General features: G+C 41.8%; 1 protein-coding gene across 1 annotated transcript in view; it reads left to right on the top strand.

Moving 5' to 3' along the window:
• LOC117821851 (ELKS/Rab6-interacting/CAST family member 1-like) overlaps positions 1–23,412 on the top strand; it is a 190,603-nt gene that overhangs the window by 133,848 nt on the left and 33,343 nt on the right. The window contains exons 18-20 of the mRNA XM_034696381.1: positions 3,607–3,754; positions 8,171–8,332; positions 13,481–13,544. Coding sequence (XP_034552272.1) covers positions 3,607–3,754; positions 8,171–8,332; positions 13,481–13,507 — 337 coding nt within the window. The 3' untranslated portion in view covers positions 13,508–13,544. The remainder of the gene's footprint in view (positions 1–3,606; positions 3,755–8,170; positions 8,333–13,480; positions 13,545–23,412) is intronic.

Raw genomic sequence — 23,412 nt, 5'->3', positions numbered from 1 at the left:
TGCAACTGATGCCAAATAGCCACTCAATTTAGATGTGATTAAATACTCCAGTGTGATTCAGGTTCAAAGGCTGCTAGCAATACTAATCAGCACAGCACACAGGCAGACACACACACAATGTGCACACATAGTCCCTGATTGAGGATGTGGGAGACAAAGTTTACAGGCTGGCTAATCATAATAATGTCCCTTTTTTATTGTTTTAGGAAGGCATCACTCAGCGGAATCCTGCGTACCAGTCAGAGAGCACCCACAGGGAGACAGTGCAGTAATCTGCTGTGTTAATTTTAGAGCCTGGAAGTGATTTAGCTTGCACCGAAGCATGGCAGCAACTTTGGTTCAGAGGATTAGTTCAGTTGGGCTCAGACTGTCACAGGATCAGTACGTAAACTTAAGGTGGGGAAGTCTGTACCTGTGCTGGGCAAGATGGATGTGAAAACACAACTTCAGATGAATTTTTTAAAAAACTTTTTTCTGACTACTGCGTCAGAAGCAACATTTTTATTGTTTTCAATATTTTTCACATCAGATTACAAATGTCACTTTTTTTCAGGATTTTACTGTAAGAAGTAAAATTTTCACTTTTTTAATGATTTCCGCGTTCAGAAGTGGAATTTTCCATTTTTCATAATTTTATCACATCGGACAAAAAAAAGTTCACTTTTTAAATGATTGTTAACGTCAGAAGCAAAAAAGTCATTTTTCCATTATTTTTGCTGTGGGCAAAAATGTTCAGCTTTTTCATGATTTTCACAACAGAAGCAAAATATTACATTTTTCCTAATTTTTCACATCAGCTGAAAATTTTTCCCTTTTTTCATCATTTTGAATCAGACACAAATTTTCACTTTTTCTCATGATTTTCCACGTCAGAATCAAAAAAATTCATTTGTTTTATGATTTTTGCTGTTTACAAAAAAATCACTTTTTTCATGATTTTTGCAAAAGGGGCAACATTTAAAAAAAGATTCTTATCTTTGAGTCAGAAGTGGTCATTTCAAGGTTTCATTATTTTCACATCAGACGTAAAATTTTCACTTTTCATGATTTTGGCGTCAGAAGAAAAGATGTTCACCTTCTTCATGATACTTGCTTCTGACTGAATGTTTTCTTCAAAGACAGCAGCACAAGTTATGGTCATAAAAAACAACTTACCCTTTTTCTTTTTGAGAAGGCAACAATTGCAGAGGTCTGATTTCCAAAATGTCAGAGTATAGTTGCATTTTCTTAGACTTTTAGTTAGCTGGACTAATCAAACAGTGTATACCTTTGTTTTTATCTCAATATCCCAACCGTGTCTTTCATTAGTTTTAGTCAACTGAGGCAACTTGATTAATGGGAGAATTACAATCCCTGATGAAGTAATTCACTGGTTGTCAAAGTGAGATGGATCTCTGTTTGGCTTTTTCAGATAAGTTCACAGATTAGATAAACCTCCACTCTAAAACGTGGGTGGGGGTTAGTGCCCCTAACCTCCTAACCTTTTGTTCCTCTCCTTTTTTTCCGACAGTTCGGCACTCTATCTCATACATCACCAACTTACATTGTAAAGGTGGTTAAAATATGTGAGGCCATACATGATAATAGTATTATTTCTCAGCTTGGTGTTCAAATATTGAGTCTGTTAAAAGTGTCATAATGACCTAACCCTCTGGACAAAATTCCTAAGATGAAGATGATGACAAATGAAGTACAAGTCTTAGTTTTGGACTATTTGTTTGTGTGGAAAGTTTTAGGAGTCCATGTACAGCACAGTGGTGCAAAAATGATCATCCTGCCTGTAGGTTAGAGCTGTTAAACAGGCCCACTGTGAGCAGTGACACATTCCTTGCCCATATTTGAGTCTGTGCATCACCTCCTTGTTCTTTTTAACACAGCCAAATATAAAGCAATGAAACATGGATGCCCCAGTGCCATGCTCTGCTATGCAAAAAATAATTATTAGCTTTGTTTGGCTATTGGTGTGTAACTGGTCTGTATGCGGAGACATTTTTAAAGCAATCTCTCTGCTGGAGTCTTTACTTTGGATAACTTGACGCAATTTTTTGGAAACTTTAGGAATTCCTTTCCTGGTTTTACATCATGAATTGCCAGGTCAAGCAGAATAAGCCTGCAGTCTAAAGCACTTGCTCTGTCCAATGTAGGTCTGTGAATATGTGTGAGTGTATAAAGCAGGATTGTGTGTGCGTGTGTTTGTACGTGTGTGTCTATGTTCCCATTACAGTGAGCGTTAAAAGGAATAACAGTAAAGGTGTGGGGAGACGAAAAGTGTCATGTTGGGCCTGCTCTGTGATTAATGGTGTGATTAGCTGCTCCGATCCCTGTCAGAACCCGCGTGCATGCGCGCAGGAATACACACATGTCAAGTGAGCACACACAGGCCTATTAATGGCCTTGAACGGGAGAATCCAGAATCCAGATGCGGCATGCAGATAATTGCACTAAAAACACCAAAATGTGAAGTTCCAGGTCAGAAAGACTTTATTCTGAGTTCAGCATGTTTATTTTCGCAATTGAGTTATTTCTGCAGGGACTTAAATCATGGAATAAAAACACTCCAATGCAGGTCAATTTCTAATTGAGTACAAAGTGTGTTTTGAATGCACCCTCCTTCCTCCTCTTCCTCTTACCCTCACCTCACACAAACCTACACATTACCTTACCATTCTGGTCTAATGCCCTAATTTCAAATGAGTGATTTTAGAGTCTTGAGCTCAGTTGTGCTATGTTTATTCAACATAAACCACCTTTAAGTGACTACATACTAGTAGGAGAGATCAAAACTCCTGCAATATCCTAACTGATTACATTTTTGGAGACAAAAGAATATATTGAGTTAAAGTCAACTGTAAATAACCTTATTTCTTATAGCGTCCCTGAGGGTCAATGGCCAAAATTGAGGGGGTGTAAGCACCTGGACATCAGAAATAAATGTTTGTGTCATTGAGTGTGCTTACCAGAGTGGGCGGATGAAGTGTGTGTTTGTAACAACAACTGGATTTACGACATCCTGCTTGATGACGAGGACAGTCATCATCACCCCGCTCAGACCTCTCTCAAAAGGTTACACAAGTCATTCTCTTCAGCCCTGTGGTTGTAAAAGTGCACGCCTGGTTTCTGTGCACGATGACGTTCGCTGGTCTGTTACCTCCTCACCTGTAGACAGTCATGTGTTGCCACCCCCCTTTCCACGCACACACTCACAGACGCAGGGATACACACTGTGGTAACATCAGTGACTGAAGAAAGCTGTCATATCCTCCGCAGCCTGCTCTATTATGTTATTACACGTCCATGAGTCACACTGAGGTACCACTAATGCAGCGCTTACATACCACTTCAAAGATGTCTGCTTTTTTTTTTTTGTGGAATCTCTGTCTGAGTCCAAAAAGCTCTGGGATGAGTGTGTGCTGTGGTATCTGTATACATACAAGGGCCCACAGCTGTGAGTGGGTGCTGCATCTGTCATATGTTCACCTGTTTATTTTCTGACCATAAAAAAGTTGCACAATATTACTCTTTTTGAAGAATAAACATGCAATTTTTTTTTTTTAAATTTAGCAACATTTGTAACCTTTTGCACATCCTTTTCTCTTCCCCCCTCAGGCAGCAAGCTTTGTTGGCAGCTATCAGCGAGAAGGACGCTAACATCGCCCTGCTGGAGTTATCCTCCTCCCATAGGAAGAAAGCCCAGGATGAAGTGATCGCACTGAAGAGGGAGAAAGACAGGCTAATGCACCAACTCAAACAGCAGGTACAGCAACTACACAGGACTACAAAGCCTTTCTTACGTGAACATAAACGGCAATGAAATTTGCAGCTCTCCTGGTTGAGTCAAAAGGTTGAATGGCCTAGCTCATGAATCAAATGGAGTCTGGCCTTGTGGTCAAAGTTAAGGACAGTTTTTGGCTTTGTGAGTCAAAGCAAGAGATTAAATTCAAACCTGCTGCAGATTGTGAAGCCTCTCCTGCACTAAAACAGCCACATGGGCAGACTTTTTGAACCTTAAAACCGGGAACAAATAGAGGTTAATAATTCCTGGTAGTTAACAAGAGTAGACATCCCCGCCCCGAACCATACTTACTGCTTCAGTCATCTTCAGCCAAAGCAGTCAAGCAGGAGCTTTGATTACAAATCCATGCACATAAACAAAGAGCAGAGTCAGTCTCTTAACAGTTCTGTTGTAATCAGAGTTCTCTGATGCACTCAGACGTAGGTGGGCATCTTTGGTGAGTCACTGGCGGACTTGTCTGTCTTATAACTTCTGGTCAAACAGACAAATCCCAGCACACACATATCTACACACACATGATGATTTCCCATCTTTTCCCTGCTTTCAACATAACCTGAGGCTGATGAAGGTATGCGGGTCATTAAGGTCTGGTCAGACCACATCAGTGACTGAGCTAACATGAACGCTAACGATAATGAGGGAGCAGCAGGGAGTCCGCGTATACAGTCTCCTGAGTCACATGGGCTTCTGGGAAACATTTAAAAGTCAACAGATGCAGTGGCTGGGTGTGCATTTTAGTGCGGTCCTATGTTTGTTCGTGTCTCGTAAACGGTAAACAGTTCCTAGGGGGTACAATTCCGTTCGAGGAATTTAAAGGAAAGCCTATTATCTGTTTATCGCCAATGGATGCGTCATGTTTTCCCCGTCGGGTCAACAGCAGTTACAGTCCACCTGATGATGTGATGAGCTCTAATTGCAGCGATGTGGCCTCAGGGCCTGCAGAGTGGAAAAAAACGAGGAAAAGAGGAGGGCTTGTAGTCTTTCTTTGCCTCCTCTTTCTATCACATGCATGCCTGGTTCCTCAAAAAGAGTGCACATGCATAGAAATACTGCTACACAGTAGTTTGTATCAGGTAGTGCTGTAGCCACCTTGCATCAGGACCTTAAGAATGTGAGTCATCCATTAACGTAATGGAGGTTTAAGGTAACTTTCAAAGTACTTGGGTTCCCTCCATTCCACAGACTGAGCTCCCTGGAGATTATGTTGTCCGACATGACACACTGACTCCCTGTCTTCTGACCCATTGACACACATATCAGGGTAGGTTGCCTTCCTCAGGTCTTCAACAGCCAATGGCGGAAGGAAACTGACCAGGAAATGCCAAAGAATTATGGGAGTCAGAGTCTCATAGGAGAAAGCTGATCCGTAGACAGCAGATAGATTTACAGATAGCAGTGCCCTGTCTGACCTCCCCACATCTCTGTTGGAAGGCAGCGCGTGTGTGCGTGCATTAAGCCGGCGGTCTTAAATAAACTTTCCTTTCTCAGACAGTTTTCTTCCCTTCTGCGGCATTGGCCTCCTTTGACACAGACAAACATATACAAAGATATAACCGCAGACATACAAATGATGTGTGTAGTGTTTAGACTTCTTAGAACGAAAGTCAGAAAAAAATGTGTCCCCATGTGGGAATTCTTTGAGCGGTCTCCTCTCAGTGATGGATCACCAAACATCTCTGGTGCTTTGAAGTCAACAAAAGATGAATTTTGAATCTTCAGAGGTGTGCCATTTTCTCCCTTTTTTCCCCCTTCCTCTCTTTTTTTGAACACCGGTATGCATCCATCCTCTTTTTAAACACCTAAAAGATGGATTTGGTGTTCCATGTAAAGCAGCTCGTGTTAGAACGGGGTCACTGTGTTTTTCCGTTTTACTGGAAGAGCATGCCAGTGTTTCCCAAACACACACAGGTCTTATAAAAGGAGAATGCAAAAGCGTTGTGAAATGTTTGCAGCCTTTCACCAGTTGCCTGTTTGTTTAAGGCCTTTCTTGTCAGCCTCCTGTGTCCATGTGTGTTAAAACAGCTCCACTCTAATCAGGACAGGCTTGTGATTTGCAGACGGTTTGCACTGAGGTTTGGGATCAAGCTGGGAGCACAGCAGCAGGATCTTCACTGCCATGTTTACACCAGCAGCTGCACTTTTATACACATGCACAGACCCCTCAATCTCCTCTTGTCTCTCCTCTGTTCTCTCCTCTCCTCCCTTTCCTCTCCTCCCCCCCAGTAGTGCCACCTGTCTCTTCTCGAGGCTGCTTGATCTACAAGCAGGCCTGGAGGCTATTACCTAGCTGTTTACTCTGTAAAACCCCTAATTAACACAAATTAAGACACACATTCCACCACACAGACATTTTATGTGGGCTCACTGTCTTTACACATGCACAGGGGCTGTAAAACGAGAGGTATACTGTATGTATGTGCTTTTGTGTGTGTGTGTGTGTGTGTGTGTGTGTGTGTGTGTGTGTGTGTGTGTGTGTGTGTGTGTGTGTGTGTGTGTGTGTGTGTGTGTGTGTGTGTGTGTGTGTGTGTGTGTGTGTGTGTGTGTGTGTATCTGTTTGCATAAACCAGAGAGCCACATGTGCGCTGTCCTCCTGACCACACAATCTGGCTCGTCCAGGGGCAATTCATCACATCGTTCATTTATGTTTGTGTCTCACATCATTAAATATTAACTATGTGCATATGCATTCACACACATGCAACAAACTCTGGAAGGGCTAGCTTGTAATCCTACCAAATATGGTCGTAATTACACGAACAGGAACAGGAACTAGTAATATGGTTCTCGTTAGATTAGCAGCAAGGACTAAACACACATTAGCGTCTTTGACCCTGAGTGGAAAAATTAGTTTGAAAAACATTTCTCTTTGTGAATTAAACAGGATATCAATCATCAGGAAAGAGTCTGTGTGAAAGCACAAACAGCATGTAGTGTGTAGCGGTACAGTAGTTTCATCAGCTGCTTGCTATATGATAGTAATTGTCCCCGCTTCAATGACAGGTGTCAGGTCTGTAACTGTTGCATCGCAGCTGGCCCCACCCAGTCACACCTGCTAGTGTCAACACCTGAGGTCAAGGAGGGCCGTACACCTCTACCTATCCTTTAACAGCTCTAACCACCGGTTCTGTCTGTCTGAGCCCTCCTCCATCCCTCTCTCGTCATCTTTATCTCCGTCCCTCTCACCAGGGTGTCAACATTCTCACCTTATCTAAGCAGCTCTTCTCCAATTTAAGCTAATTGCTAACCTCTTTAATACCAGCCACATCCTCTCCTGTGAACCTGACTAGCTCGTTTCCTCAGTCATTAGTCCTGAGGCCACGGACTACCGTAACACCATCTCCCTCAGCTGACTCAGGGGTTTCGCGCGCTCTCTCTCTCTCTCTCTCTCTCTCTCTCTCTCTCTCTCTCTGTCTCTCTCTCTCTCTCTCTGTCTCTCTCTCTCTCTCTCTCTTCTCTCTCTCTCTCTCTCTCTCTCTCTGTCTCTCTCTCTCTCTCTCTGTCTCTCTCTCTCTCTCTCTCTCTCTCTCTCTCTCTCTCTCTCTCTCTCTCTCTCTCTCTCTCTCTCTCTCTCTCTCTCTTCCTGCCATGGCTGTATCTCATTTAAACAAGGAAGCCTGCTAGGTTTCGGATGAGAGATGTGTGCATATCTTTCCTCCGAATCATCTTCATCCCGTACATAATCCAACCTCCCTCTCTGCAGTCATAGCTCCCCCTCAGGGGAAGTATCTGCAGCTAAGGGAATAACGCTGCGCCTGTCAATGTATCTGCACCCACTCTGTCTCCGTCTATCGCAGTGACAGGAGGCCTCACCGGAGTTTGCCTGATTGTTAACGTTAGTCAGCCCAGGCTGTTATCTCTATCCAAGGGAGTGATGTTGGCGGGATGACAGCCTTTTTCCACAAACACTCACAGATGCGCACTCGCAAACAAAGAACACATAGTCTTACTGAGCCGTTTACAGACATGCAGAAGGATACATATTTGAGTGTAATTTTAATCAATGACATCCAAAATGAGGTTGTTACACCCAGGCCAGAACGCCTCTAGCTTTGAGCTACAAAAAAAAAAAACACTCACTAACTGTTCTTACCAGAATTCGTCTAATCCAATTAAAAGATAATCTTCAATTTGGATGACATTTGACAGACCCACAATATTTTCATCAGGCACTCCGACTCACTCAATTTATGACCTGTCAAGTTCTGTTAGCAGCACTGCTTTTATCATCTTTGACGGCTTTCAACATGCCTCCCCCTCATCCAAGAATTCCTCCGCCTAATCATTCTAGGACCTTGATAACATTTTCAAGAAACAAATAAGCTGTGCGGCCTGATGTGTTCTAATTATGTGTTGTAAATGTACTCTTTTTTTTCACAGACTCAAAGCAGAATGAAGCTGATAGCAGACAACTATGAGGAAGATCACATCCATCCCCAACACCATCCGCATCATTCGCACCACTTGCATCCAGCAAACATGCACCACCGTAGCCTGCCAAGAGGGCCCCCCCATGCCAACCACCGGCCCCCAATGGACCAGGTCAGTACAAACGTGCACACCCTCTCAGACACTCACTCCCCCCCAGTCTGGTTTCACGCCTGTGCTGGTTTACACATGTTTGTATGTTACTGGCTGTCCTCTTCAAGCTTTTAAAGTTGATCCAATTTCTGATTTATCATATCCACCGCCAGTCAGTTGTGGTTGTACTCGGCAGCATAAAAATTCCCCCTCTCGCTTCTCCTCTGTCTCTTCTCCTTCAACTCCATTACTTCCTGCCAAGTCAGAGTTATTCATATCATCGAGATAAGGAGCCTGAAGGGGAAAGCTGCCAAATGAGTGTTTTTGATCGATGGGATTTGTGTGTGAGATTAGTTTATATATCATTCATCTCTCATATGAGCTACTTCTTTCTGTCTCAGTATCATATCCAGACTGCCCTGAGGACAAACTTAATGTGTCTGTGTGAAGACAGCTGAAAGAGAACAAACTGTTGTTGTAATCAGCAAGAAGTGCAAAAAAGTGTATTGCGCATGCTTGTGTCCAAGTGTTTGTTCAGTAGACATGTGCATGCTTGCACACGTGTGTGATGCGCTTGAAGATGCACACCTGAGTCTCTGTTGGTACTATGTACCTAGATGAAATCATAACTTGGAGATGGTTATCTTAAAAGAAACACAAGGATGACTTCACTGTCTTTCCATTAGCTGATGAAAGCTTGTAGTTATTTGATTGCAAAATAAACTCATCAAAAGTATTGTTGTGATGGGGGATTCCAAGCTGTAAAGACAAAGTGTTCATATGTGTATGGGGGTTTAAGATGAATAGCAGGGGGTTTCCCCTTGTGTTTCAGTTTCAACATCTGTTCTATCTGATATGCCCTATACATGTTTCTAGACTTTATAAATGATTCTCAAACTGTTGTCTAAACACAAAAGGGGATCCCCTTTCCTTTATATCATGGCCCCCGACACATTCACATGCATGCAAGCACACAATCATATCCAATGCACCACCCCACACATACCTTGGCAATATGCAAGAGGGCAGAATAGCTGGTTTTAATATTATGTTAGCCCTTCACGCCTGTACAAAGACTATTTTTGATCCCTAAAAGAATGTGAGGGTCTGGGGTTGGTTGACATCCATATGCACACATTTTACTCAGAATCCTGTGTCACACTTGAGTTATATTACAGTGGGGTTTATTTATGTGAGCATGTGCATCCTTTAAAGCTACAGTATGAATCTACATCTAATTTTGAAGATTTTTGTGGCATTTGTTTTAGTGTATGAAAGTTAAGAGTGGTGAAGCAAATTTCATGCTACATAGCATAACCCTTGAAACCACAGCATAATCCCACAAGGACCCTTTTTTAAATTCTAGCCATGTAGTGTAGGTTATGCTATGTTGTGTTTTTTATACTGAAATAATATTGTAAATCTATCATGTCTCTGCATTGTTTCACTGTGTGGTAGAATACTTGCAGCCACAGTAGGCCTCATGTTAAGCAGTGAGCTGCAGGGGCTCACATTTCAGTATCACACATTACTCTGCTCTTATAAATATCTTTCCTCCATGATGGCTATCCAGCGCTGTTTTACAGCTGCAGTGTTTATAGTGTTTGACATGTGAAACAGTAGCTTCTAAAAACGATTTTTCAGTTTCTCAAGTTGGGTGAAAAAAAGCTGTGCAGAGACAGTATTATGAGGATTGCTGGGAAATCTTGTTAAGAATGTGGGGAATAACAAAATAACTCATAAATCTGGGCCATTTGGCTGAATGATATTTTCTATTAAAGTAAATTTGTATGCCTATAAAAGGGAACTGTAAAAGCTCATACTGTGAAAGCAATATTTGTTGGAAAATGAAATGAAATTGGATTTAAAAGGAGGTAAAGATAAAAACACTTAACGCCCTTTGATGAAAGCATGTACATTTTTAAATAATGTAGATTTAGAGATGTAGAAGAAGAAGATTGGCCAAATCAGAGAATTAGACAAGATGATATCACACCCTTTATCCACCTGATTTGTATTTGTTGTAAAAGCTGTCTTTGTCGCTCTCCCTCGTGTCAAGCAACACACTTCAACAGCAGCACACCCTGTTGACAGACGTTAGCCAACCACCTTGTGGCTTTCCTCATGTCTGATCTTTGACCCTTTAGGGAAGTTGGCCAGAGGTCAGGAGAAGGCCTCCACAGAGTTTGTGTGTGTGTGTCCACAATGTGTGTCTGGTTGCAAGGTGAGACTGTTTTCCTTCCAAACACAGGTCTTCTCATCTCCTTTCATCACCCTCTTCCCTCTATCTACATTTCTTTATTTACTTCTTTAACATCACGTTTCTCTATGATTTTTGTCTATGTCACATCCTGTCTTTGCAAGCAGTTGCTTCCTTCCCTCCATCTTGCTAATCTAAAATGTAATACCCAAGAGCAGCCAGGCCAGTGGTTCAGTTTATTGCCGGACCCAGGAGCGCCACTCGCAGGATGATTGATGATGATAATGATGACGAGGAGGTTCTGCGTGCTCACCCTAGAGACCACAATGCATTTCCAAGATACAGCTAGCACTATAAATAACGTACAGTGACCATGAATGCATTTTTTTTTTTTTGCATTTCCTTACAGAAAAAAAACCTACACGTTGCATGCTCATCAGACTCGCAACGTGGATATACATGAGCGTGTTTGGAATAGTGAACATACACTCAAGGTTTTCCAAGGAGCAAAGCCATGTCATTCAAAGCTAATTGCTTCAGCAATATTCAAAGCTATACTAATCCTCAAACTATATTCCCAGTCCTCTACTTTCTCGGTTATGAACTTGAGTACAGGTAAAAAATAATCAGAAGAGACAAGAGCAGGAAGTGGATCTTCTTCTGGTCTTTGTAGATGCACCCCAGGACTATGTCTCAGCGTGGAGTGTGTGCAGTTTGACGGGCATGTTGCGTTCATGTTGTTCTCGTTTAGCCATACCAGCACCACTGCCAGATACTTGGCAGCAGCCTCAGAAGGAAATAGAAAACAGCCATAAACTGTTTATCAGAGGCAGAATTATGAAACCTTTTATTCTGGGCTGTTGTTCTTTTTCTCTAAAATTTAACATGCTGCCTGTTTCATGTTTATTAGATGTAGCACATGGTATTTGGCCTTTGTGTGTGTGTGTGTGTATGTGTGTGTGTGTGTGTGTGTGTGTGTGTGCTTGCGTGCGTGCGTGCGTGCGTGCGTGCGTGCGTGCGTGCGTGCGTGCATGTGCGCGTGTGTGTGCGCGTGTGTGTGCGTGTGTGTATAACCTGGCAGAATGAGTGGTTAAAGGTCTGGCTCTGTTTACAGGGCCTGTCACAGCCATTCACTGCACATGAGCATTTAGCATATAGCATGTTCCATTGAAAAGTCATTATATCTATAGCTTAGCTGCTTAGGTGTAGCCTACTGAGTTTACTGAGCCTGTCACAACCACTCAGGCCAACCAAAGCCACTGTGGACTGCAGCCAAAGCCCCTTGTGCCTTTTGGGTCTTGTGTAGCGTTAGCGTAGACTCTCCTCTGGCGGAGCCCTAGTTTAGCATTATGCAGACAAGGGCTTGGCTGCCAGCTCATGCTAACTATTGTAATGTTAGTGTCTGAGTGAATTAGCTTTCCTGTTAGCAGGGCTCTTGCCTGCACAGTTTCAGCCTGGAGGAATCCCCTTGTGTGCTCAGTTATTGGTTCCTAACAATCACTCTGAGGAAAAGCATTTCATGATATCATACGGAGGTTTTCTGAATGAGGAACATGCACAGGATTGTTTTGATTAAAAGCCACTGGGGGTTAAGAGCAGTGTAAGATTAGTCAATGAGACTTGTAAAGACTTAACCACTGGGCCCAAGTTTGCAAAGGGAAAACTATAGTACTGAAGGAAGCTTTCTGCCACATACATGTACGTTTTTTGGCATAAAGAATCACCAGGATGTAAACTGATTGTCCAGTAAGGGATATTGTATGTTGAGTGGGTGGTTATGCAACTTGGAATCTGCAAGGGTGGTGAGGTGTTATCTCTCAAGACCACCCTGAGATGGAGATTATTTCCAATATGTTTTTACAAATTTAGAATGTTAACAGAATGCTTTTTTTATTTTGATTTAACCTTTATTTAACCAGGTTAGTCCCATTGAGATCAAAGATCTCTTTTCAAGGGAGACCTGGCCAAGACAGTCAGCAGCAAGAATGACTAAGTTACAGACATAGACACACAGAGATCCAAAGTACACTTTATAAGCATGTTTGTCGCAGAAAGAGACGTTAACTGGGAGGCAGTTTTAACAAGATACACTAAAAACAACGACATTCTAAAGATTCAGCTTCAAGGCCTTTCATTTTAGATTTAAAAACATTCAGTGACAGCAGCTCCTTGAGTTTCAAGCCATTCTGCAATAAATTCCGAGGATGCAGAATACCTAAAAGCCCTTTTCCCAGTTTCTGTTCAAGCTTTTGCGACAGAAAGCATTAGTCCTGGGAGCACAGTGAGTACTGTCCAGCACTTTTCTGTGTGATAAAGACACAGAGGTAGTGTGGCAGCAGACCAAGAATAGCTTTATAAATGAAAATGTACCAATGTACCAACCTACGGGTCGCCAGAGACAGCCAACCAACCCGCGAGTACAACTCACAACGGTGAGTCCGAGCTTTACAATTGGTAATGAACCTCAAGGAAGCATGGTAGGCTGCATCAATCTTGTGAAGACACTGAAGACACTGAACAGTGGTGTGCATGTAAAAAGATCACCATAGTCAAGCACTGGAATAAAAGTTGCAGCAACAAGACACTTTTTTACATTAACAGAGAAACAGGATTTGTTTTCAAAGTAAAAACTCAGTTTCAGCCTCAGCTTTCTCACAAGGTACAGCACATGTTGTTTAAAATGAAGGGACTCATCAATCAGAATACCCAGGTATCTGTAAGACGTAACAACCTCTATCTCCTTTCCCTCTGCAGTGACCACCACTGGTACACTTTGTGATCCAGCCTTGAAGTTGGTAGAATGCTTTTGCCACAGTGTCAACAGGCAGAGTGAATGTGCCGTAGCAAGGCTTCCTTTTGCTGTTGAGATTTAATCCATGTTGTTAGGGGTTTTGGCCAATCAGAATGAAGTATATAAAACAGCCCATATGTTACTGATGCTCTTTTATTTTCACTGTCTTTTCTCCCAGGATGATGAAGAGGGAATATGGGCATGATGATCGCCACCATGGTAACTGCATCCATGTGACCACAGTGAGTTTCTATTGCAATTTTATTGCTACATTAGTTCATTTATTCTAGAGGTAATATACTCTTTGCAATGCTGTAGTAGTATTTATCTCCTCTAGATTTTTTAATGATCTTCTGCACAAAAGGCTTTCTCAGTGGGATCGAGTAACCATTAGCTGGGAACATTGATGGTACCACAATAACCACAGTATTATCCAACTCTGACAGAAGAGAGTGTAATAGAACCCGGCTCCTTTTCCCATTGCTTATGAATTTCAGTCAACTAAAGAGCCTCAGTTTATTCAGGGGTTTATGGCTGCCTTTCTGTGAAGTGCCCATGTGCTGGTTTCGCGGTGTGCTGTGTGTGCACTCTGCGGCCATATAGGTAACCGTGTGGTATTAAGCCTATACACACCCAGCAGCCTAAAGCATGCGTACCAGGGCCCAAAGGTGATAAAAACGACACACTGAGAAAAGCCAGAGATGTACTAGTCTGTCTCTCCGTGCTCTGCTTTCCTTTTTTTTTTTTTTTCAGTCATAGTAAAGTTTTACCGCACTACCCCACCCTGTTGTGTGCCAGTGTGTGGGGTAGTTAATTACAATACAACACAGAACAGTCATGGAGTTTTCTTTTTTTTTATTTTAAGGCTGCAAGCTGAAAAAGCATAAAGTGAAGAATGCAGAGTCATAAAGGATAATTCCTGTTTTGGGAGTTTTATATCGCAGCCCCCCCATAGACTTAGGATGCCTTTGAACACAGACGTGAGGAAAGAGGTCTGTGCAAGGAGGGGTTATGGTTTGCTCGGAGCCAATACATCTGTGCGTAAGACAAACAGTGACAGAGACAAAGAAAGATTTATAAATGTCCGTGTTAGAGGCGAGAGATAGAAAGTGGGGGAGGGTTTGTATGCATTAATGTGGGAACCAGAGAGAAAACCAGGGCAGCATGGTACACTCATAGTTTCCAGTGCATCTCATTCTTTTCCCCCAGTAATCCACAGGTGGACCATCACAAGCAGATTCTCTCTCTAACCTCAATGACTGAGTAGTTGTGCACTTTGCCCCAGTGCTGCTTTTGGGATTAAGAGTCCTATAGATTGTACGCGAGCAAATGGTTTGTCTTCCTGCAGTGCAAAGCTTTACCGTGTTTAGCTCTGATGTTTATGTGTGCATTCGCGAGCCTATGTGTATGTGTGTGTGCAAGAAAGCGTTGCTGAGCTATACAGTGCCTGAGCAGCCCACATAGCCTATATCCAGTCCATGTGTGCCGAGAATGCAGCAGTGTCAGGATTCACCGTAATGAAACAGACCACACTGCCCCCTCTCTTCCATTTCTCCCTCTCTTTCCATCTCTCCATCTTTTTTCCATCACTCTTGTTCTTTCCACCTCTCCACAGATCCCCCCCCTCCTCTTCCTCTTGAACGTGTATTTCTTCAAGGTACACCTCCAGCCGGGCTCGTCACTAGCCTACTGCTTCAGTATCTCCAATCAGATATCCTGATGGTGTGTGTATCCATGTGTGTGTCTATGCGTACATGTGTTAGTGCTCCTTATCCCAATCTAATAGAATAAGCCGTCACATTAGCCTTTAGCGCAGAGTGGTGTTGTGGCTAGCGATATCAGTGCTGCTCATCTATCCACTGCTGTTATTCTGGCAGTGGCACAATGGGAGCGCAGCTAAAGTGTATTAGCCATCCTCTATGTGAGAACAGATGGGAGCCATTTAGCGGTGTGTAGCTACAGCGCAATAAGGCCAGACCTAATCCCATATCCTGTCCCTGAGTGAGCCTTCTCTAATATGAGCAAACAGAGATGACAGCACTGATAGACAAATAGCCGAGGATCTGCGCGCACGTTGTGTGTCTCTCATGTGTGTAGAGGCCTGTACGCTAGCTTTGATTTGTGATTCTTATGACCAACCTTGACTCCAAGTTTTAAGCTACATTTTGAATTCCACACAAACCAGAGTGCTGAGTTGGAGTTGGCACATTCTGAACTTCTGAGCATCCAGGTGTAGATTTGTGTTGGTTAGCTATGGTTTTGTCTAAAAGGACACTGGGCTTGATTGGCTCGTCACAAGTTGTGTTTGTCCTGCTGTTGATTACAGAGCTTTTGTTTACCCTCTTGGCCTCCCAGACCCCTCCTAATGAAATAAGAATGTCCTTTTGGACAAGGAGCACAAGAGAAGGGGATTGGAGGAGAAGTGAAGGAGAACATGGAGCCAAAGGAGTGAAGCAAAGTGGGGGAAGAGGTTTTCTGGAAACATTATGCTTTTATCCCACCGTGAAGTTATTTGTACTGAATGAAGCAAAAAAGAAGCTAAGAGGCTTTCCAAGTGGGGACAGAAATATGTTTGTGTATGCATGTGGATGTGTGTGTACATTTGTATGTTTGCACGCGCATGCAGGAAGGAGAGAGGCCTTGTTCAGGTTAAAACAAGTCAAGAAGATGGCTTTCATTTGCTCATGCTGTGTTTGCACTGATATTGTGTTTGTATGTCTACATTGTGTATGTAAGTAGCTTGCCACCCTTGTGTATTCTGAGCTTCAGAAAATCTAGAAATAAAAGCCTAAGAGTTTAGTTAGAAACTGTAACTGAGAAACAGATTCTTCGTTTCCTTTTTTGATACAGTGTAGCCTAAATGCCACAGAAACATTAGTATTTCATTTATTCTTGTGTCTTCTTGATCAGAATTTTACTGCACCTGAGAGTCATAAACCAAAGTAACCATCGACCACAAGGTAAGCAGGAAACTGTGAATTTGTTTGACGGAATGAAAGATCCACCCCTACAAGCGACCGACTATGGAAGGTGGCTGGTGGTCCCCTTTAAGACTTATAAAGATGCCTTCTACAGAGCCCCTCATGGGGTGTTGGCTGAATCTGGGATTAAACTTGTAAACTTGATAAAATCCTGTTCAAAGTGAATTCAAATATTACAAGAACCCACTATTACAAATTTTCTTAGGTGTTATAGAAACTTTGAAAGATAGTGGGGGTTATTTTTTTATTATTATTTATTATTATTTTTTGCATTTAGAATTTATTCTGTTCATTTAGTCATATTACATTTTTGTATGATTTAACCAAGCGGCAACCTCCGGTCTTAAAATATAAGTCCAATGCGGAAGTGCTAAAAACTGCAGTTCATCGAGGATCCGCTTGAGGCTGGCTCCGGAAGTACCGGAAACCACATACACACCAATTCAAAAAAGCCGATCTTTACAGCAGAAATAAACAGTTTTACAGCCTGGTACCAAAGACGAGTTTAGTCTAGATAGCTCATTTCTTGATCGGCACACATTAGTACGGGGGGTGAATTTTTGCTTCGCTTTCGAAGATATTGAGATTACGAGTCTTCCACTGAGAGGCACGGCTGACTTGATTGACAGGTGGGAACAGCTGCAGCTGTTGGCTAGGAGGCTCAAAGCCCGCTCTTTATGTCACAATCGCTCGACAACAGCAATATGGCTGCTGTCGACGAACAGCCCTACAGAAACAGATCGTTGACGTCACCGTTAATACGTACATATTTTATACAGTCTATGGTGTTGGCTGAATCTGGGATTAACCTTTTAAACTTGACAAAATCCTGTTGAAAGTTAATTCAGATATTACAAGAACACACTTTTACAAATTCCCTCTTATAGAAACGTTGAAAGACTCTGAGGGTTATTTTTTATTTAGTTAATTTTTGTATGCATTTAGAATTTATCCTGTGCATTTATTCATATTACAATTTTCTATGATTAAACACAAGAACGCAGGTGTTTTTATCACATCACATGACATCAAAACCTCATAAAAGCTGGACTAAACTAGAAGGATAAGCTAACAGCTGGACATATTTTATTTATAGGAACATGATGTTTTTTCTTATTTTCATCAAATTATTATTATTGGCCCTGAATGGTTTCCTGGCAATATAGCAAATTTTACCCAAACTCTATATTTTGTCATACACCAGAGTAAACTATTGTTTTGTTTTTTTAAACTCAGACCTTTGGTATGCTTATAGATACTAAAATGATATTGGTCTTGCTATCCTTCAACAGATGTTTGACCGGATTATTTTGCATTGCAAGGTGTTTTGTTTCTCAGTGGTAAAATAAAGTATAAATGAACATGTCCCGATAAGGGTGCTCATTAATTACTGCAAAAAAACATGACTAACAGACAAATCAATCACCCAACATCTAAGCAGACTGAATAAAATACTCTATATTGCTAACAATATAATAAATATACTCGTATTGAACTATTTACAAGAATAAAAATCGTGAACTCGGGGCGCCGTTGGCCTAGTGGTCTAAGCGTGCGGCCAATATACGGAGGATACAGTCCTTGTTGCAGCAGTCGCAGATTCATTAAAGAACATTTGACAATAATTATTATTGTCAGTACAATAGTAAATATTTTATGCAGCAGCTTTAAAACAGTACTTTGACTGAAGATCCTTGAAGAGAAGTTCCTGGAACTTAACGTTCCTAGTGCTTTTGATCAAAATGCACCTAGATGCACATTCCCTGCAGATAAACACCAAGATATGTCTGGATTATTAATGATAATTCAGGGTAAATATTTTACTTTGGTTACACATTATTTGAGTAAAAAATTCTTGTTCATTTCCCGTTCACTATTGTTAACAGTGTGTTAAATGTTTGTCTGTTTCTAGTGAGTTTTTTTTGCACCGGGCTGGAAATCAAAACTGCAAAATTAACCACTTTTGGTGCGCAGGAGTTTGTTTTTTTGTTGCCCTGGTAGCAAAACAGGTATTGATGTTGTTTGATTTACTGGTATCGTATCGAAGTTCAAAATTCTGCTGCTGTGACAACCCAGTTAGCACACCATTGACCCATGCTCAAAGTCCCTGAGTTCCAGCTGTGAGTGTATGTGTGTAAATGTTAGTGCACGTGTACACACATACTTGTTGGGGTTGTGTTTGGGTGTGTTGTTCCTCTCCTCATGTGTGGAGCTGCACTGCTCAGTATGTCTTTGGTGACCGTGAACCACAGCCCGGAGGTCAGTGGAGGCGTCTGACCAAGGCCATCCCTCAGCCAGCTGTCAGCATCATCAGTCTGCAGAGCCAAAGGTTGTTCCACTAGGTTGAACATGAGTGGAGAGAAGTCAATAACTCAGCAACACCTGAGAAAACAACATCTGTGTGAGCTGGGTGTTGTATCTCTTCTATCCATCCTGAAACAACTCCCAAAGGGCCTCTCCTTCTATAGGTGTAAGGTTTGTGGTGTTGTCTTTATGCACTGAAGACTCAAAAAAACATAATTCTCTGAGTGTTTGGTGGCACTCAGGTCCAAGACTAAGGGAGTTGTAGTTTTATATATAAAAAAGGAAGTTGATGTTAGAAATGCTCAGATTCTACACACTTAATAACTACAAATCCCTTTTTTTAAGTGACACCTTTGCTTGTTTATGTAAGGTAAGAGCTCCATCTTAATCATTTTCATATTTGTTTATTACAGATATATTGTGACCTAGTGCTGCTTTAGAATGCCAGACGTCATTAGCCAAGTAGGAAAATGAAGATATGTGATACAGCCACTTTCATTGCTGTCAGTGTATAAAGCTGTAGACAGACAGAACCCAGAGACTCCTCTCAGCCCCATCAGACAGAGCACGGGGAGGAGGAGGTGGTATTTAAGAAGGAGGTTTAAAGGAAGGATTGGCAATTTTGTGGAGCAGACAAGTATACTCATGTTATTTTTTTTTGTGGTTTCCTCATGTTGTGTGCAGGAGAGGATAGTTAGACACCTGATGTTGGGATCATAAGACAGTTTGTCTGAGTAAGCTCCCCTTTCACACCCCCACAACACATCATTACACACGCAGAGACATGGCCACACACACACGCTCGTGCAAACCGGCAAATGTGCAGGTGCAAAGGCTGATATTAAGGTTTTGTAATTTCACTCCTATGATTGTAGGTAAATCCCTGCTTCTAAGTGCCTATCCATGCAGTGAAAATATGAGTCTTCCGTCTCGCATCTAAGCCACCCAAGTGGGACCAAGACAAGCCACAGTGGGCGATGAGCCCAGACATTATCACTGGTCATCCTGTCCAATACCCCAAAGTTATTAAAGTTGCACTTTCAAAATGAGTTTGACTTTAATATCATTCAAGGATTTTGTTTTATTAGGAGTTTAGTTCCACTTTTGTTTGGTAGAGTATTGAATTTGAAATGCATTTTGAGTAAAAAATGTGGCTGTAATCCTTGAATTTAAAACTTGGGTCAAGCGTGACCCATTTCCCTGTAAAAGATTTATAATTTATACAGCCTGGTTGTCATCCTGATTCAACAAATAACATCATTGCCTCTCTTTCCCTTTGCAGTACACACTGCTGAGTACTCTGACCTCACTAGTTTTTAAAGGATTATGCTACAATGTGGTGGTAACGTGATCTCATAGTCGGTGGCTGTTGTTGGGGTTTCAGTTCAAGTATACAAACATGTTCTCCAGATGACAATAAGCTCTTACTTTTCTTTCATGTGTATGAATTGAAATAACGTTATAGGGTTAGGGCTTTCTTATTTATGACCTTTAGTTTACGGGTTCAGTTTTAGAATCACAGACATCCTGCAAGTAGCGTTAACACTAAAAAAGGCTTAGTCTGATTGGCTGAGGGTATACTTATTAACATGACAACGATGTTATTACTATTTATAATAACTGTTTATTGAAACAATGAAAATCTAAAGTCATGATATGTATTCACAAAATGGGAAACAACTGGGAGAAGGCCCTGGGGTAGACCCAGAACGCAGTGGAGGGATTATATCTCCCGCCTGGTCTGGAATCGCCTCGGGATTCCCCAGGAGGAGCTAGAAAGTGTTGCTGGGGAGAAGGATGTCTGGGTCAATTTGCTTGGACTGCTACCCCGCGACCCGACCTCGGATAAGCGGAAGAAAATGGATGGATGGATGGATAAAAGTTTTTCTTGGGTTTATAGTTATGTTCTTCTTCTTTGTGGTGTTACCTTCTGACAAAGTTAACACTTAAAAGTCCTGTTATTAACAACCTGGTCCAAGATTCATGGCTTTTTTGTAGTTATTAACAAAATATTCGTCATCATCTTGTCCATGCGATGGGATTTAAAGTTGGGAGCATGTTAATCTTTTATTTTGAAAGTTCCCCCATCCCTGTGCCGGGCTTCCTGTTGGACTTCTCACATACTTGCCTCTAAATCAACATCTTAGCTTTCAATTTAGACAATCATAAACAAAAAAAGTCAGACGATTTTCTCCGCCCTTTGTCATTCCATTAAAGACCACATCATATTTGTATCCTGCAGCTACACTTTTAAAGACTACACACTCTCTTTCTCTCCCTGCTCATCCTAACATATTGATACATTCTGAATGTGGCGTACACATGTCCCTAAGAACGCTCCAAAAGTCTAAGTTTTGCATAATATTTGAATAACCCATATGTCTTTGATCAAAACATTGCTACGCATTAAGGCTGTTTTCTGCAGATCCAAACATACCCTGCTGTTTGCGTGCTTTCCCTCATTCTTAAGCATGTGTGTGTATTCTGTTTACGGTACTTTTTGGTTAATGTTTAAATTGGTTTATTAGCTTAAAGTGTCAGTTTGACTATTAAGTGTGATTTTTATAATATGCACTCAACCTTAAGAAATACACTTAATAATGAAGACTAGAGATTATTGTCATAATTATAGGAAGGAGAAGACTATGTGGTTAGATGTGTTCACTGACTTACCTGTCAATGCTTAAGAAAGTATTTAAATCAATTTTAAAAATGACATCGAATTAGGATCTTAAAATGAAAAGTCCAATAAGATTGTGGATTTGGATAATCATGACACACTGAGCATGTCTGTGAGATGAAATACTTCTCCTGAACTGCCTCATCCTCCTCTCTGTCTGAACATGCCAGGCGTGATTCAGTCCGAGTCTGTAAACTCCTCTCTGGTTTGCTCTCGGTGCAGAAATGAAACAGCCAGCCCACCGCCATAAATCAGTACACCTCAAGCTGTCGCTATTTTTCACCCTTTGCTCATTCACTTTTTGAAGCCTGTGCACTGTAAGGACAGCTGTGCCCAGAGGCTTAATGTGTTTGGGGGGTCCATTTATTCATTGTGAATTCTTGTGAATTCAATATCTTTCAACTATTGTCTTGGTAGCGCTAAAACACAAATGAGTGCGACTTTATTGTCTCGGGTTTCCTTGACAATAGCAAATTAAGTAATAATTCCAGCTTCTCTGTTTTATTCATTATCAGTTTATCTCCATTGCTTCTTCCATTACCACAAAGTACATCCAAGAGTTTAGTGGCTGCGACTAACTTTAGAGGAGAAATGATGTGTCAAATGAGAAACGCAGATCTAAACAATGTGGTCCATCTGTGAGGTTAACATCGGAAAATAATGACACTGATTTAATATTTTCTCTGACATCTCACTGTGAGCCGGTTGAGGGGGGGAGGAGGGTGTTTCAAAAAATGTTCAAATAGGAGACAGAAGGGGAGATTGGCAGGATTACGAGGGTGTTTTGTGAGCTTATCGAGATGGCAGCACAGGAAAGTCCTTCCCCTCAGGAGAAACTCGCACCTGGGGAGCGACTCACAAGCAGTGGGTTTGTATTGTGTGTGTGAGCGAAATCATCGCACATAAGAGAGCTCTTGGTGGGACGCTCAAGAGGTCAGATCCCTCGTTCAAGACGGATTACATCCCCAAAGAGAAAGTCAGAAGATCCTCAAAGAGGCACTGGTGAGGGGAGATATAGGGATTAGGAGGCAGAAGAAAAGGGAGTCACAGCGTTTTGACGTTAAACCTGTCATTTTCCAAACACTTCCTGCGCTTGCCTCATTCTCTCGTTAACAAACACATGGAAACACACACTAAAAGCACTAAAAAACACACAGCCTCGGGTTTTAGGAAAGTCCTGTGTTTTGCTGTTTTTGTAACATATAGACCCGCCCCTGAGCTGTCAATCACTGCTCAGAGGCAGAGGGAGATACTCCAAGGTCTCACACCTGCCGACTTTACTACGAGTGTCACTTGATCACTGCTGATATTGTACCATTCACTTAAAGGGTGTCACACCCTACAAGATACAGCACTTATGATGTCTTAACTCAAGCACTTATGCATATACACACACTTTCTCACACACACACACACACAGACCCTCTGTACATACGCCTTAATCGCCTAATAGAAAGCAAACATTTATGATCAAGATTGACACCCACGGAAACGCTGTGGCGGAGAAATAACACTAAATGTATTTTAATAAGTAATAGCAGAAGGTATTTCACTATTTTCTTTCCCTCTGCTAGAAATGCCAGAGCTGCTATCGGACACTCCTTGTAGAATTGTAGAGGAAAACTAACAGGAATTTACCTGTTTCCTCCCGCTGAAAGTCATCCCAGTGCAGAGTCAGCGGAGACGCTTCATAGTTTGGGCTATCGCAAAGCTACTGTAACAACATCAACAACCTTCGGACTGCCACTCAACATTAAGGGCTGACCACTAATTAGGCCTCGTATAACAGTGGGCTGCAGTTTATTTCTCACGCTAGCTTAACACTCTCCCCGAAGGTTGTCCACATCTCGGAAGCTTGTAAAAAAGTAAGATGTTCTGTGTCGCCATTTGTCAAAACAGCAACACTTTCCTTTATTATTGATGTCCTGCAGAGTAATCAGTTATGAAAGCTTTCTTTCCTCGACAGAAGAGGTGCTGATATTCTATATCAGTGACCTATTCAAACCTGGCTAATGTTGTTGAACTTGGGCGTCAATCCCAAACTGGGTCACAGGCTCTTTGCTGCAGGGAACCCATATGACATGGGTAGTAAAATGTTTTAAAGCCCCTGAGTCTTAGGGCTACAGAATAAACGTCTCATTTGGG

The sequence above is a fragment of the Notolabrus celidotus genome, chromosome 11 (genome assembly GCF_009762535.1).
Source record: "Notolabrus celidotus isolate fNotCel1 chromosome 11, fNotCel1.pri, whole genome shotgun sequence".
NCBI classification, from domain to species: Eukaryota; Metazoa; Chordata; class Actinopteri; order Labriformes; family Labridae; genus Notolabrus; species Notolabrus celidotus.
The sequence above is the reverse complement of the archived record's forward strand: the minus strand, read 5'-3'. Positions and strand labels throughout refer to the sequence as shown.